The 16,386-nt window shown below is 49.2% G+C and overlaps 1 protein-coding gene across 2 annotated transcripts in view; it reads right to left on the bottom strand.

The window, feature by feature from the left end:
• Positions 1–583: 583 nt before the first annotated feature.
• Positions 584–16,386, bottom strand: part of TTC9 (tetratricopeptide repeat domain 9) — a 37,046-nt gene continuing 21,243 nt past the window's right edge. The window contains exons 3-4 of one of the 2 annotated variants that reach the window (XR_012247352.1): positions 1,497–1,569; positions 584–985 (exon numbers count right to left, since the gene is read on the bottom strand). Coding sequence is in view for 1 of the 2 variants with exons in the window: in XM_073638897.1 (XP_073494998.1) it covers positions 906–985 (80 nt within the window). In the remaining variant the exon portion in view is untranslated. The remainder of the gene's footprint in view (positions 986–1,496; positions 1,570–16,386) is intronic. The other variant, XM_073638897.1, reaches the window with a different exon arrangement.

Below are 16,386 nucleotides of genomic sequence, written 5' to 3' on the forward strand. Positions count from 1 at the left end.
TCCATTCTTTGTGCATTTAAGCATGCGTTTTTGCCTATAGAATGCATTGGAAAAACGCATGGCAAATCCGCAGGCAAAAACGCACAAAACACACATCAAAAACGCTGCGGATTTTCGGCAGCATTTCTGCTGCCAAGAGGTGCAAAAACGCTGCAGAAATTTCTGCAAGCAATTGTTGAACGTGCGCACATAGCCTTAATTGGTATGGAGCTTTCTCCATTAGTAGACGCGTTTCTAACAATTACAGATCTAGCTGTGTCTAAAGTGAAGGATGCAAATTGCCTCTTCAGAGAGAAAGAGGACTAGAACTCTATAGCACCACTTGTTGGAAATAGCGATCCTATAAGTCACTATTGACCCTTTAACGAGCCTTGCAATATGACTTAGGATAAAAGACAAATCAGAATCCCAATTTGCAGACATGGTGTTTCAGGGTATTGCCCCTTGTCAGTGCAAAGTATGAAATCTGATTTGGCTCGGTGAGAGGCTCTGGACTGTAAAGTGAAGGAGGAATCGAGCTGTGGTGAGAAGGTTTTGCACGGTGCAGGAGACCTTATGAACATCAACAGGTGGAACCATAAGCAGATTTAAAAAATATATGCAGGTTTAATGTGAAATTTGCACCCCGGTAACATCAACCCCCTTCCCTTTTCTACACAGCGGATGCAGGGTGCACGGCAGAATTACAGAGTAGATCACGTTTCCAGGTCCTTTACAGCAGCTCCTGGCCTTCTTGGCAGTAAGGTTTCAGGGTACTTAAGCAAAGATGCATCCAGCTGGGTACCCCCTAGACAACAAAAAACGATAAAAAGCAGTGGTACTGGTCAGTGCTGGAGGACACCCGACCCGAACAGCTCGCGGTGATGAAACAGTCATGTGATCCCAATGGCAAATGGAAATTGGATTTAGGACCGCTCCTTTTCTCTTTGGGAACATCTACTGAGCTTCATTTCTGCCAACTGGATGTATCGGATGACGTTGGTATCTGTAGAAAGACGAGAAACAAATCAGAAATCCGGACTGATGGATCAGATCTACCATGACATGGATGTAGCATCAACCAAAAGACTAGCAGTCAATGTGGTCATCCATTGTCCTATGCAATGATTCTCAAATATCCCACAGTCTATTGACCACGGTCATTGATCTTTCCAATGGGAACAGATTATTTTCCCCAGAAATTATACTTTAAAGATCTCGCCAGGGACCATAGGAATAGTCAAGACTAGTCTGGCGCAGTTCCTGGTCGGCTTCTCCCAGGTCAAGGTCAATCGTTGCTCAATTTTAGGAGAACAAGAACGCCTATGGAGACACGGATGATAACAAATATATTCTGAAAAACAGATTTTAACCATTTCTTTAACACCCCCCTGCGGGCAATTGATAAGTCTCTTCCATAGGGAGACCTGTCAATCACCTCTAGCAGAGCTGGGAAGAGCCGGATCCTTAAAGTTTATGATCTCTGAAACCCTGGAGTGTTTCAGAAAATAATATACCTGATTGAAATCGTGCAGCCAGTATCTCATTCATGTTGTGGTATATATCAACCTTGCACACAAAAGGGTTAACCTGTAAAATACAGGAATGACAAGGGTTAATAAATAGGATGCCCCTCACCTCTCTCTGACCACTTAATAGTGCTCATGGCATTTGAGGCAGGGGAGCTGGGATCTAAATAATTTCTGATCCTGGCTGTAGTATACAGCCGGCACCTGCTGCCAATAGTTATGTAAAATAAAGAAGACACTGTATATACACGAGATATTGGCCAAACAATTTAAACCCTTACAGACATAGGATCTACTGGTATGTCCTGTGTTGTCTGAATTTTTTTTCCCCAAAGTTTTTAGCGCATTATATATATATATAAGAAAAAAACAAAACACAACAAGGAAGTTGCTTCAAACTTTGACAAACTGTGTTCTCAGAGAGATTCTGCCAAAAATCTTACCACTTGGAGAACAAAAGGATCGGCAGTCTAAAATCGGACACGTCTGATCCTTAGCTGTCCTGACAGTTGGACAATCGGCCAAACCCATCAATATCGTCAGACGTTCGCCTGTGTCTGGGGGGCTTATGCTCACACTACAGCGGCTCTCTAATCAGCGGGGTCCATTATGCCTGGAGAGGCTGCTGTGCTCAGGACATGTGGAGAGTCGGAGTTATTCCACAGCCACCATTGCTGTACAAAGACGCCCAGTGTCTGTTTTTCCGCAATGGTAGTTTTCTTTCAGATTCGGGTCCCTACGTTTATAGGACATGTGCTCATGGAGGTCTATTAGTCAGATGGAGGCTACAAGATTGTTCTTTTGGCCTCCATGAGGTCTGTATGCATTGCCAAAACAGATGGTAAGGCATCTGTTACCGCCTGTACCCACATATACAACGGGAGCTGATCCTGGTGGATCGGGTGGTGACAAATTATGGGATCTGAAAAAAATGACAATTTACACACTAGCTTCCATTATTATTGGGTCAAATCTGTGTTTTCCTCTAAATAATAAATGTGCACATAATGTACATGTTGGTGATGATGAATAATGATTACACATATATTAGTAACAAGAATATGGAAAACTGTACGTGCAGACGATTCTATCAAATACTTTCTGCCTGAAACAGCGCCACTTCTGTTCATGGGATGTGAGTGGTACTGCAGTTCAATGCCATTCAGCCTACATGCCACAATGTAGCTGTGCTTTTTTAACCCTTTCAATAATGTCATATTGCTTCTCACGGACTTAGTAAATTCTCTAACCGTACATGATGGTGGCTTTCTGACCCGCGTTTCTGCAGCCTGGTTTCTGCATAGTAGCGATATGTGACACATTTTACCCCATCAGACAGTGGCACCATATGCAGGCGTCCATCAGACACAAGATTTAGATTTATGAACCTGCTGATTTCGGGCACAATTCTGATGTATATGATGTTCTGCTCACAAATTTTGGGGGAATAAAGACTAAGACCTGTTCAGTTTCACTCTTCAATGACTACACGTGCACACTCCACTGCACCGAGCATGCATATGTATGTGGGGAGGCATGAGGAATGGCTGCCAGCTACTAAAAGTGTATGGTCAATGGATAAAGCAGGGTTTAGCTGATTGGTAGCATGTTTACATGATGATAGGAACAGACGTTCTTATAAATGGTTGTTTGTCAATTAGCAGCAGAGCACATCCACAACCAACGCTCCATTCATTCCCTATGGGGCTGCCGAGTGCTGCGTTCCACTTTTTCCTGCAGAATAAACGGAGGGGCAATCAGGCAGACATCCAACCTGCCGTCCATTCATTCTCTGTGGGGCTTACCAGTGCTGCGCTCTGCATCCACCCTGATGCCCCATTCATTCTCTGTGGGGCTTACCAGTGCTGCGCTCTGCATCCACCCTGGTGCTCCATTCATTCTCTGTGGGGCTTACCAGTGCTTCGCTCTGCATCCAACCTGCCACTCCATTCATTCTCTGTGGGGCTTACCAGTACTGCACTCTGCATCCACCCTGGTGCTCCATTCATTCTCTGTGGGGTTTACCAGTACTGCACTCTGCATCCACCCTGGTGCTCCATTCATTCTCTGTGGGGTTTACCAATGCTGCGCTCTGCATCCACCCTGGTGCTCCATTCATTCTCTGTGGGGTTTACCAGTACTGCACTCTGCATCCACCCTGGTGCTCCATTCATTCTCTGTGGGGCTTACCAGTACTGCACTCTGCATCCACCCTGGTGCTCCATTCATTCTCTGTGGGGTTTACCAGTGCTGCACTCTGCATCCACCCTGGTGCTCCATTCATTCTCTGTGGGGCTTACCAGTACTGCACTCTGCATCCACCCTGGTGCTCCATTCATTCTCTGTGGGGCTTACCAGTACTGCACTCTGCATCCACCCTGGTGCTCCATTCATTCTCTGTGGGGTTTACCAGTACTGCACTCTGCATCCACCCTGGTGCTCCATTCATTCTCTGTGGGGCTTACCAGTACTGCACTCTGCATCCACCCTGGTGCTCCATTCATTCTCTGTGGGGTTTACCAGTGCTGCGCTCTGCATCCACCCTGGTGCTCCATTCATTCTCTGTGGGGTTTACCAGTACTGCACTCTGCATCCACCCTGGTGCTCCATTCATTCTCTGTGGGGTTTACCAGTACTGCACTCTGCATCCACCCTGGTGCTCCATTCATTCTCTGTGGGGCTTACCAGTACTGCACTCTGCATCCACCCTGGTGCTCCATTCATTCTCTGTGGGGCTTACCAGTACTGCACTCCGCATCCACCCTGGTGCCCCATTCATTCTCTGTGGGGCTTACCAGTGCTGCGCTCTGCATCCACCCTGGTGCTCCATTCATTCTCTGTGGGGCTTACCAGTGCTTCGCTCTGCATCCAACCTGCCACTCCATTCATTCTCTGTGGGGCTTACCAGTACTGCACTCTGCATCCACCCTGGTGCTCCATTCATTCTCTGTGGGGCTTACCAGTACTGCACTCTGCATCCACCCTGGTGCTCCATTCATTCTCTGTGGGGTTTACCAGTGCTGCGCTCTGCATCCACCCTGATGCCCCATTCATTCTCTGTGGGGCTTACCAGTACTGCACTCTGCATCCACCCTGGTGCTCCATTCATTCTCTGTGGGGCTTACCAGTACTGCACTCTGCATCCACCCTGGTGCTCCATTCATTCTCTGTGGGGCTTACCAGTACTGCACTCCGCATCCACCCTGGTGCCCCATTCATTCTCTGTGAGGCTTACCAGTGCTGCGCTCTGCATCCACCCTGGTGCTCCATTCATTCTCTGTGGGGCTTACCAGTACTGCACTCTGCATCCAACCTGCCACTCCATTCATTCTCTGTGGGGTTTACCAGTGCTGCGCTCTGCATCCACCCTGGTGCTTCATTCATTCTCTGTGGGGCTTACCAGTGCTGCGCTCTGCATCCACCCTGGTGCCCCATTCATTCTCTGTGAGGCTTACCAGTGCTGCGCTCTGCATCCACCCTGATGCACCCATTCATTCTCTGTGGGGCTTACAGGTACTGCACTCTGCATCCACCATGATGCTCCATTCATTCTCTGTGGGGTTTACCAGTACTGCACTCTGCATCCACCCTGATGCTCCATTCATTCTCTGTGGGGTTTACCAGTACTGCACTCTGCATCCACCCTGGTGCTCCATTCATTCTCTGTGGGGCTTACCAGTGCTTCGCTCTGCATCCACCCTGGTGCTCCATTCATTCTCTGTGGGGCTTACCAGTACTGCACTCTGCATCCACCCTGGTGCTCCATTCATTCTCTGTGGGGCTTACCAGTACTGCACTCTGCATCCACCCTGGTGCTCCATTCATTCTCTGTGGGGCTTACCAGTACTGCACTCCGCATCCACCCTGGTGCCCCATTCATTCTCTGTGGGGTTTACCAGTGCTGCGCTCTGCATCCACCCTGGTGCTTCATTCATTCTCTGTGGGGCTTACCAGTGCTTCGCTCTGCATCCACCCTGCCACTCCATTCATTCTCTGTGGGGCTTACCAGTGCTTCGCTCTGCATCCAACCTGCCGCTCCATTCATTCTCTGTGGGGCTTACCAGTACTGCACTCTGCATCCACCCTGGTGCTCCATTCATTCTCTGTGGGGCTTACCAGTACTGCACTCTGCATCCACCCTGGTGCTCCATTCATTCTCTGTGGGGCTTACCAGTGCTGCGCTCTGCATCCACCCTGATGCACCCATTCATTCTCTGTGGGGCTTACAGGTACTGCACTCTGCATCCACCATGATGCTCCATTCATTCTCTGTGGGGTTTACCAGTACTGCACTCTGCATCCACCCTGATGCTCCATTCATTCTCTGTGGGGTTTACCAGTACTGCACTCTGCATCCACCCTGGTGCTCCATTCATTCTCTGTGGGGCTTACCAGTGCTTCGCTCTGCATCCACCCTGGTGCTCCATTCATTCTCTGTGGGGCTTACCAGTACTGCACTCTGCATCCACCATGATGCTCCATTCATTCTCTGTGGGGTTTACCAGTACTGCACTCTGCATCCACCCTGATGCTCCATTCATTCTCTGTGGGGTTTACCAGTACTGCACTCTGCATCCACCCTGGTGCTCCATTCATTCTCTGTGGGGCTTACCAGTGCTTCGCTCTGCATCCACCCTGGTGCTCCATTCATTCTCTGTGGGGCTTACCAGTACTGCACTCTGCATCCACCCTGGTGCTCCATTCATTCTCTGTGGGGCTTACCAGTACTGCACTCCGCATCCACCCTGGTGCCCCATTCATTCTCTGTGGGGCTTACCAGTGCTGCGCTCTGCATCCACCCTGGTGCTCCATTCATTCTCTGTGGGGCTTACCAGTGCTTCGCTCTGCATCCAACCTGCCACTCCATTCATTCTCTGTGGGGCTTACCAGTACTGCACTCTGCATCCACCCTGGTGCTCCATTCATTCTCTGTGGGGCTTACCAGTACTGCACTCTGCATCCACCCTGGTGCTCCATTCATTCTCTGTGGGGTTTACCAGTGCTGCGCTCTGCATCCACCCTGATGCCCCATTCATTCTCTGTGGGGCTTACCAGTACTGCACTCTGCATCCACCCTGGTGCTCCATTCATTCTCTGTGGGGCTTACCAGTACTGCACTCTGCATCCACCCTGGTGCTCCATTCATTCTCTGTGGGGCTTACCAGTACTGCACTCCGCATCCACCCTGGTGCCCCATTCATTCTCTGTGAGGCTTACCAGTGCTGCGCTCTGCATCCACCCTGGTGCTCCATTCATTCTCTGTGGGGCTTACCAGTACTGCACTCTGCATCCAACCTGCCACTCCATTCATTCTCTGTGGGGTTTACCAGTGCTGCGCTCTGCATCCACCCTGGTGCTTCATTCATTCTCTGTGGGGCTTACCAGTGCTGCGCTCTGCATCCACCCTGGTGCCCCATTCATTCTCTGTGAGGCTTACCAGTGCTGCGCTCTGCATCCACCCTGATGCACCCATTCATTCTCTGTGGGGCTTACAGGTACTGCACTCTGCATCCACCATGATGCTCCATTCATTCTCTGTGGGGTTTACCAGTACTGCACTCTGCATCCACCCTGATGCTCCATTCATTCTCTGTGGGGTTTACCAGTACTGCACTCTGCATCCACCCTGGTGCTCCATTCATTCTCTGTGGGGCTTACCAGTGCTTCGCTCTGCATCCACCCTGGTGCTCCATTCATTCTCTGTGGGGCTTACCAGTACTGCACTCTGCATCCACCCTGGTGCTCCATTCATTCTCTGTGGGGCTTACCAGTACTGCACTCCGCATCCACCCTGGTGCCCCATTCATTCTCTGTGGGGTTTACCAGTGCTGCGCTCTGCATCCACCCTGGTGCTTCATTCATTCTCTGTGGGGCTTACCAGTGCTTCGCTCTGCATCCACCCTGCCACTCCATTCATTCTCTGTGGGGCTTACCAGTGCTTCGCTCTGCATCCAACCTGCCGCTCCATTCATTCTCTGTGGGGCTTACCAGTACTGCACTCTGCATCCACCCTGGTGCTCCATTCATTCTCTGTGGGGCTTACCAGTACTGCACTCTGCATCCACCCTGGTGCTCCATTCATTCTCTGTGGGGCTTACCAGTGCTGCGCTCTGCATCCACCCTGATGCACCCATTCATTCTCTGTGGGGCTTACAGGTACTGCACTCTGCATCCACCATGATGCTCCATTCATTCTCTGTGGGGTTTACCAGTACTGCACTCTGCATCCACCCTGATGCTCCATTCATTCTCTGTGGGGTTTACCAGTACTGCACTCTGCATCCACCCTGGTGCTCCATTCATTCTCTGTGGGGCTTACCAGTGCTTCGCTCTGCATCCACCCTGGTGCTCCATTCATTCTCTGTGGGGCTTACCAGTACTGCACTCTGCATCCACCATGATGCTCCATTCATTCTCTGTGGGGTTTACCAGTACTGCACTCTGCATCCACCCTGATGCTCCATTCATTCTCTGTGGGGTTTACCAGTACTGCACTCTGCATCCACCCTGGTGCTCCATTCATTCTCTGTGGGGCTTACCAGTGCTTCGCTCTGCATCCACCCTGGTGCTCCATTCATTCTCTGTGGGGCTTACCAGTACTGCACTCTGCATCCACCCTGGTGCTCCATTCATTCTCTGTGGGGCTTACCAGTACTGCACTCCGCATCCACCCTGGTGCCCCATTCATTCTCTGTGGGGCTTACCAGTGCTGCGCTCTGCATCCACCCTGGTGCTCCATTCATTCTCTGTGGGGCTTACCAGTGCTTCGCTCTGCATCCACCCTGCCACTCCATTCATTCTCTGTGGGGCTTACCAGTGCTTCGCTCTGCATCCAACCTGCCGCTCCATTCATTCTCTGTGGGGCTTACCAGTACTGCACTCCGCATCCACCCTGGTGCCCCATTCATTCTCTGTGGGGCTTACCAGTGCTGCGCTCTGCATCCACCCTGGTGCTTCATTCATTCTCTGTGGGGCTTACCAGTGCTTCGCTCTGCATCCACCCTGCCACTCCATTCATTCTCTGTGGGGCTTACCAGTGCTTCGCTCTGCATCCAACCTGCCGCTCCATTCATTCTCTGTGGGGCTTACCAGTACTGCACTCTGCATCCACCCTGGTGCTCCATTCATTCTCTGTGGGGCTTACCAGTACTGCACTCTGCATCCACCCTGGTGCTCCATTCATTCTCTGTGGGGCTTACCAGTGCTGCGCTCTGCATCCACCCTGATGCACCCATTCATTCTCTGTGGGGCTTACAGGTACTGCACTCTGCATCCACCATGATGCTCCATTCATTCTCTGTGGGGTTTACCAGTACTGCACTCTGCATCCACCCTGATGCTCCATTCATTCTCTGTGGGGTTTACCAGTACTGCACTCTGCATCCACTCTGGTGCTCCATTCATTCTCTGTGGGGCTTACCAGTGCTTCGCTCTGCATCCACCCTGGTGCTCCATTCATTCTCTGTGGGGCTTACCAGTACTGCACTCTGCATCCACCCTGGTGCTCCATTCATTCTCTGTGGGGCTTACCAGTACTGCACTCCGCATCCACCCTGGTGCCCCATTCATTCTCTGTGGGGCTTACCAGTGCTGCGCTCTGCATCCACCCTGGTGCTCCATTCATTCTCTGTGGGGCTTACCAGTGCTTCGCTCTGCATCCACCCTGCCACTCCATTCATTCTCTGTGGGGCTTACCAGTGCTTCGCTCTGCATCCAACCTGCCGCTCCATTCATTCTCTGTGGGGCTTACCAGTACTGCACTCTGCATCCACCCTGGTGCTCCATTCATTCTCTGTGGGGCTTACCAGTACTGCGCTCTTCATCCACCCTGGTGCTCCATTCATTCTCTGTGGGGCTTACCAGTACTGCGCTCTGCATCCACCCTGGTGCTCCATTCATTCTCTGTGGGGCTTACCAGTGCTGCGCTCTGCATCCACCCTGATGCACCCATTCATTCTCTGTGGGGCTTACAGGTACTGCACTCTGCATCCACCATGATGCTCCATTCATTCTCTGTGGGGTTTACCAGTACTGCACTCTGCATCCACCCTGATGCTCCATTCATTCTCTGTGGGGTTTACCAGTACTGCACTCTGGAGCACCAGGGTGGATGCAGAGTGCAGTACTGGTAAACCCCACAGAGAATGAATGGAGCACCAGGGTGGATGCATTCATTCTCTGTGGGGCTTACCAGTGCTTCGCTCTGCATCCACCCTGGTGCTCCATTCATTCTCTGTGGGGCTTACCAGTACTGCACTCTGCATCCACCATGATGCTCCATTCATTCTCTGTGGGGCTTACCAGTACTGCACTCTGCATCCACCCTGGTGCTCCATTCATTCTCTGTGGGGCTTACCAGTACTGCACTCTGCATCCACCCTGGTGCTCCATTCATTCTCTGTGGGGCTTACCAGTGCTGCGCTCTGCATCCACCCTGGTGCTCCATTCATTCTCTGTGGGGCTTACCAGTGCTTCGCTCTGCATCCAACCTGCCACTCCATTCATTCTCTGTGGGGCTTACCAGTGCTGCGCTCTTCATCCACCCTGATGCTCCATTCATTCTCTGTGGGGCTTACCAGTGCTTCGCTCTGCATCCAACCTGCCGCTCCATTCATTCTCTGTGGGGCTTACCAGTACTGCACTCTGCATCCACCCTGGTGCTCCATTCATTCTCTGTGGGGCTTACAGGTACTGCACTCTGCATCCACCATGATGCTCCATTCATTCTCTGTGGGGCTTACCAGTACTGCACTCTGCATCCACCATGATGCTCCATTCATTCTCTGTGGGGTGTACCAGTACTGCACTCTGCATCCACCCTGATGCTCCATTCATTCTCTGTGGGGTTTACCAGTACTGCACTCTGCATCCACCCTGGTGCTCCATTCATTCTCTGTGGGGCTTACCAGTGCTTCGCTCTGCATCCACCCTGGTGCTCCATTCATTCTCTGTGGGGCTTACCAGTACTGCACTCTGCATCCACCCTGGTGCTCCATTCATTCTCTGTGGGGCTTACCAGTGCTTCGCTCTGCATCCACCCTGGTGCTCCATTCATTCTCTGTGGGGCTTACCAGTGCTGAGCTCTGCTTTTTCTGATAACTCCATCGAGAACGAATAGAGCAGCAGTTGGGCATCCAACCTGTTGCTCCATCTTGTAACGAGGATAAAAAGTCCTTGATCTGACAATCGGCGCAGGACCCAGCAGTAGGACCCCATTGATCAGCAAGTTATCGCCTATTCCATGGACAGGTGATGTCCGGTAAAAACAAGTTAACACTTGGGAATGATTTGGTGATGAGCGGAGTGAAATCTTTAGGACATGATCCTCCTCCTGGTTAACATACCATCATCTACAGTAATAGGATGCAATGATTTCATATTTTCCCCATACAGTCTTCTAGGATTAGACTTTCCTATTCCACCATCCATAGTGACAGGGCTCCGGGGGCCTAGAGATTACCTGCTTCACTATAAACCAACCCTTGTGGGATAGCGATGACATGGTGGAAATATGTGATGCTTGGGGTGGGGAGGGCACAGATCTGCATTACTCCAGCTCTTGTCATTCATCTTTTAACCAGTTATGGCTTGGATTACTGTGTAGGGTTCTGATTATCCTGGACTACTTGGAGGCTAAACAACAAAAAGAATATCCTGCATGAGCGACTCAGGATATGCTGAAGGATGCAGAAAGTGCGGAGCAGTCACTTCTAGACCTTACATAGCAATTACTGACTATCCTGACATCAGAATAGCTTCAGTGCAGATAAGACTATTACATACAGGCTGAAGGGGAATGTGAAATACCCCAGTAATGTCCCCCGATGTGTGAGCAGACACTGAAGGGTTTGTGTCATAGCTAGGAGTCCACTGCCAGGATGCTCTAAATCATGGAGGACAGAAGAGTCTCCACAAGTAAAGCTGCAAAAACAATATTCTATTAGGGAACTGCTATTTACTCAATTCCCAAAAATGTTATTTAAGGTAAACATATGCTTGGTTAGTGTTGTTTCGCCAGGACAACCCTTTACCATACGCCCTGGTTGGGACCCTGCTTTCTCTGCCTTCCCTGCAGTTTTTGAAAGAATTCGGCAGGAAGGTTGTTCCAAACATCTTGAATAACTAACCACAAATCTTCTGTCGATGACACTTGTGCAAATCCTTCTGGGGACGACAACCCAAAACACACAGCCAGCGTCATGAAAAACTATCAAAAATGAAAGAACAAGGAGTCCTCGAAGTGATGATATGGCCCGACAGAGCCCTGTTCTCATCATCATCCAGTCTGTGTGGCATACAATAAAGAGACAGAAGGAGTTCCACAAGCGACATCTGCAAAAGATCTGTGATTAGATCTGCAAGATGTTTGGAAAAACCTCCGAGCCAAGTTCCTTCAAAAACTGAGTGTAAGTACCTAGAAGAACTGATGCTTTGATGAAGGAAGAGGGCAGGCACATCAAATATCAATATGATTTAGATTTCTCTTTTATTCATTCACTTAATTGATAAAACAAAATACAGTTACAGGGTTATTCCCATCTCCAAAATCCTATCGTGATATGTAGTAAGTATAATATTAGCAAATACCTCCTATTAGAAATGTAGTATAGTTTTTCTGATTCGCTATTAGTGATAAGCGAGTATGTTCTGTTAACCCTTTCGGCGAGTATGCTCGGGCCAAGCTCCGAGTAGTTACAGCTGCTCGGTGTTATGTTTGAATCGCTGCCGTGTACATGATTTACGACTGTTTGACAGCTTTAATACATGTGAGGAATGTCTATTACTTACACATTCTTTACATGTAATAAAGCTGTCAAACAGTTGCAAATCATGCACACAGGAGCGATTCAAACATAACACCGAGCAGCTGTAACTACTCGGTGCTCGGCCCGAGCATACTCGCCCAAAGGGTTAACAGAACATACGCGCTCATCACTATTTGCTATGTCTCTTTCCTTATGTGTAGGTATTGCAGGACCTTAGGTATCCATGGTTATGACCATTGATATAGTGACAGCTAGTTGCTAGTGGTCGTAACCATGGTTACCTAAGGTCCTACAATGCCTGCACATGAGGAAAAAGACATAGCGCATCAGAAGAAATAAACTACATTACTAATTGGAGGTATTTGCTAATATTATTACACTGTTCAAAAAAATAAAGGGAACACTTACCACAGAATATAACTCCAAGTAAATCAAACTTCTGTGAAATCAAACTGTCCACTTAGGAAGCAACACTGATTGACAATCAATTTCACATGCTGTTGTGCAAATGGAATAGACAATAGATGGAAATTATTGGCAATTATCAAGACACCCTCAATAAAGGAGTGGTTCTGCAGGTGGGGATCACAGACCACATCTCAGTACCAATGCTTTCTGGCTGAAGTTTTGGTCACTTTTGAATGTTGGTTGTGCTTTCACCCTCGTGGTAGCATGAGACGGACTCTACAACCCACAGAAGTTGCTCTGGTAGTGTGCCATCCTGGATGAGCTGCATCAATGCGAGCTGTTGCAAGAAGGTTTGCTGTGTCTGTCAGCGTAGTGTCCAGAGGCTGGAGGCGCTACCAGGAGACAGGCCAGTACACCAGGAGACGTGGAGGGGGCCGTAGGAGGGCAACAACCCAGCAGCAGGACCGCTACCTCCGCCTTTGTGCAAGGAAGAATAGGAGGAGCACCGCCAGAGCCCTGCAAAATGACCTCCACCAGGTCACAAATGTGCATGTGTCTGCACAAACGATTAGAAACAGACTCCATGAGGGTGGTATGAGGGCCTGACGTCAACAGATGGGGGTTGTGCTCACAGCCCAACACAGTGCAGGAAGCTTGGCATTTGCCACAGAACACCAGGATTGGCAAAGCCGCCACTGGCGCCCTGTGCTCCTCACAGATGAAAGAAGGTTCACACTGAGCACATGTGACAGAGTCTGGAGACGCCTTGGAGAGCGATCTGCTGCCTGCAACATCCTTCAGCATGACCGGTTTGGCAGTGGGTCAGTAATGGTGTGGGGTGGCATTTGTTTGGAGGGCCGCACAGCCCTCCATGTGCTCGCCAGAGGTAGCCTGACTGCCACTAGGTACCGAGAGGAGATCCTCAGACCCCCTGAGACCATATGCTGGTGCGGTTGGCCCTGGGTTCCTCCTAATGCAGGACAATGCCAGACCTCATGTGGCTGGAGTGTGTCAGCAGTTCCTGCAAGATGAAGGCATTGAAGCTATGGACTGGCCCGCCCGTTCCCCAGACCTGAATCCGATTGAGCACATCTGGGACATCATGTCTCGCTCCATCCACCAACGTCACATTGCACCACAGACTGTCCAGGAGTTGGCGGATGCTTTAGTCCAGGTCTGGGAGGAGATCCCACAGGAGACCATCCGCAACCTCATCAGGATCATGCCCAGGCGTTGTAGGGAGGTCATACAGGCACGTGGAGGCCACACACAATACTGAGCCTCATTTTGACTTGTTTTAAGGACATTACATCAAAGTTGGATCAGCCTGTAGTGTGTTTTTCCACTTTAGTTTTGGGGGCGACTCCAAATCCAGGCCTCCATTGGTTAATAAATTTGATTTCCATTGATGATTTTTGTGTGATTTTGTTGTCAGCACATTCAACTTTGTACAGAACAAAGTATTCAATGAGAATATTTCATCCATTCAGATCTAGGATGTGTTATTTGAGTGTTCCCCTTATTTTTTTGAGCAGTGTATTATTACTCCTACTACATATCAGGATAGGATCTTGGAGATGGGAATACCCCTTTAAGTCTTCTATACTGGAAAGCTTTCTTACTGTGCAGCATTTTTTGCACAACGGCCTTAGGGTGCTTTCACATTGCATCTAGTGGGTCTCGTCAGGGCTTGCGTCCGACCCTCCCCCCACAAAATGGGATTCGGAGCCATGTACAGTGCTGTATATGCCTAGGAGGCTGTCAAGGTTGGGTCAGGAGACCCACATATGCTCTGTTCATTGTGTTCCACCAAACAAGTGTGTGAAGCTGAGACCCAAGGGTGCCATGACGTATGCGTTAGCTGCTGCAGGACCCTCTCATGTTTCCACATTTCTTGCGATTGTTTCAAGTGCAGTCTTTTTGTAGTGCTCCTGGATATGTCACCTACAACTCGTAATTTTGGGCTGCAGCTCGACAGTTAATCATTCAGTAGTTCTAAAAAAAAAAAGTAACCTTAGGCAGGGGTGGATTCATATATAGTCATCTGTAGCGGGGCGTACAAGTTTTGCAATGTCCTTTTTATCTGCACGTTCTTCTGCATGTGAAACCCATTCGTTGGCACGGTTTACCTGTAAAAACAGCGCAGCCAAACACCTAATCACAAAGCTATGGTAAAATGTGCGATAAATGACGGTAGAGCACACTCCCATTATGAGTGCACCCAGCATCATGGAGTTTTCCAGGAGTCAAAGATGGACGACCTAGCCTAAAGTTGGCCATAGAGATGACCACCTACTCCATAGATCCAGCTGACTTTGGGCCAGTCGCAAATGCAAATTGTGGACGTGACAGGCTCAGCGGCGTGTAGCTCCGCACTGCAGAAAGGTGATGGAGCTGCGTTTCGTTGCACTAGAAATGGACCAAAGAAGTGCTGCAGATTTTTTTTCACATAGATCAGATGTGTGCTGGTATGAGATCTGATTTGGCTGGGTGAGAGGCTAACACTGGGATCTAAGGGCTAAGGTTTCTCCTTGTGTTGAGTGACATGCCAGGTCTGGCAGGCCAGTATGAGGAGACTTAAAGGGGTATTCCCATCTCCAAGATCCTATCCCAATATGTAGTAGGTGTAATAATAATAATAGCAAATATCTCCAATTAGAAATGTAGTATATTTTTTCTGATTCGCTATCTCGCTTTCCTCATGTGCAGGCATCACAGGACCTTAGGTATCCATGGTTATGTCCACTGATAAAGTTACAGTTAGTTAGCTAGTTGCTAGTGGACGTAACCATGGATACCTAAGGTCCTGCGATGCCTGCACATGAGGAAAGAGACATAGCTAATCAAAAATACTATACTACATTTCTAATTGGAGGTATTTGCTAATATTATTATTATTATTACACCTACTACATATTGGGATATGATCTTGGAGATGGGAATACCGCTTTAAACGTCTTGCATGCTCCTCTGGGTAATTAAATACGCAAATTGTCTCTTCAGAGAGGAAGAGGACTTGAAGTCTAGTGCCACCTATTTGAAGTAGCAATCCTACAAGTCATTATCGACCCTTTAACGAGTCTTGACATGTCATTCTCCATCTTAAGTCATATTCCAAGGCTCGTTAAAGGGTCGATAATGACTTGTATGATCGCTACTTCCAATAGGTAGCACTAAAGTTCTAGGTCTTCTTCCTCTCTGAAGAGACAATTTGCATATAATTTCCCAGAGGAGCATGCAGGGTGTGTGTTTAAGTCTCCTCATGCTGGTGTGCCAGACCTGGCATGTCATTCTCCACAAGGAGAAACCTTACCCCTCAGACAGCACATACCGCACACAGACCCAGTGAAGCCAGGATGCACCATTAGTGCCTGCAACATAAGGGCAGTACTGGCACCGGTCCGCAATGGGGATGAGCACACAAAACCAGTCTCGTTTGCAATTTGCAGACATGACTGGTCCGTTTTTCAATATGGCTGTCCGAACCTGGCCGAAGGATAAGCCACTAAAGGAGTTTATCGGGACCAACAAAAAAAAATTGACTGAAGGTGGAGTTGCCACAAAATAACTCTTACTTATCTGATGAACCCTACAGCGCTACCACCCACAATCTTTATTTACTTCTCGGCAGCCAATCATCTGTCAAGGCTGAGGCCAGTGATTGGCTGCTGATACTGGTGGGGAGCATCGGAATGGTAGAGTAA

The sequence above is a fragment of the Phyllobates terribilis genome, unplaced genomic scaffold (genome assembly GCF_046119375.1).
Source record: "Phyllobates terribilis strain yellow unplaced genomic scaffold, ASM4611937v1 Scaffold_7__3_contigs__length_470593459, whole genome shotgun sequence".
NCBI lineage: Eukaryota > Metazoa > Chordata > Amphibia > Anura > Dendrobatidae > Phyllobates > Phyllobates terribilis.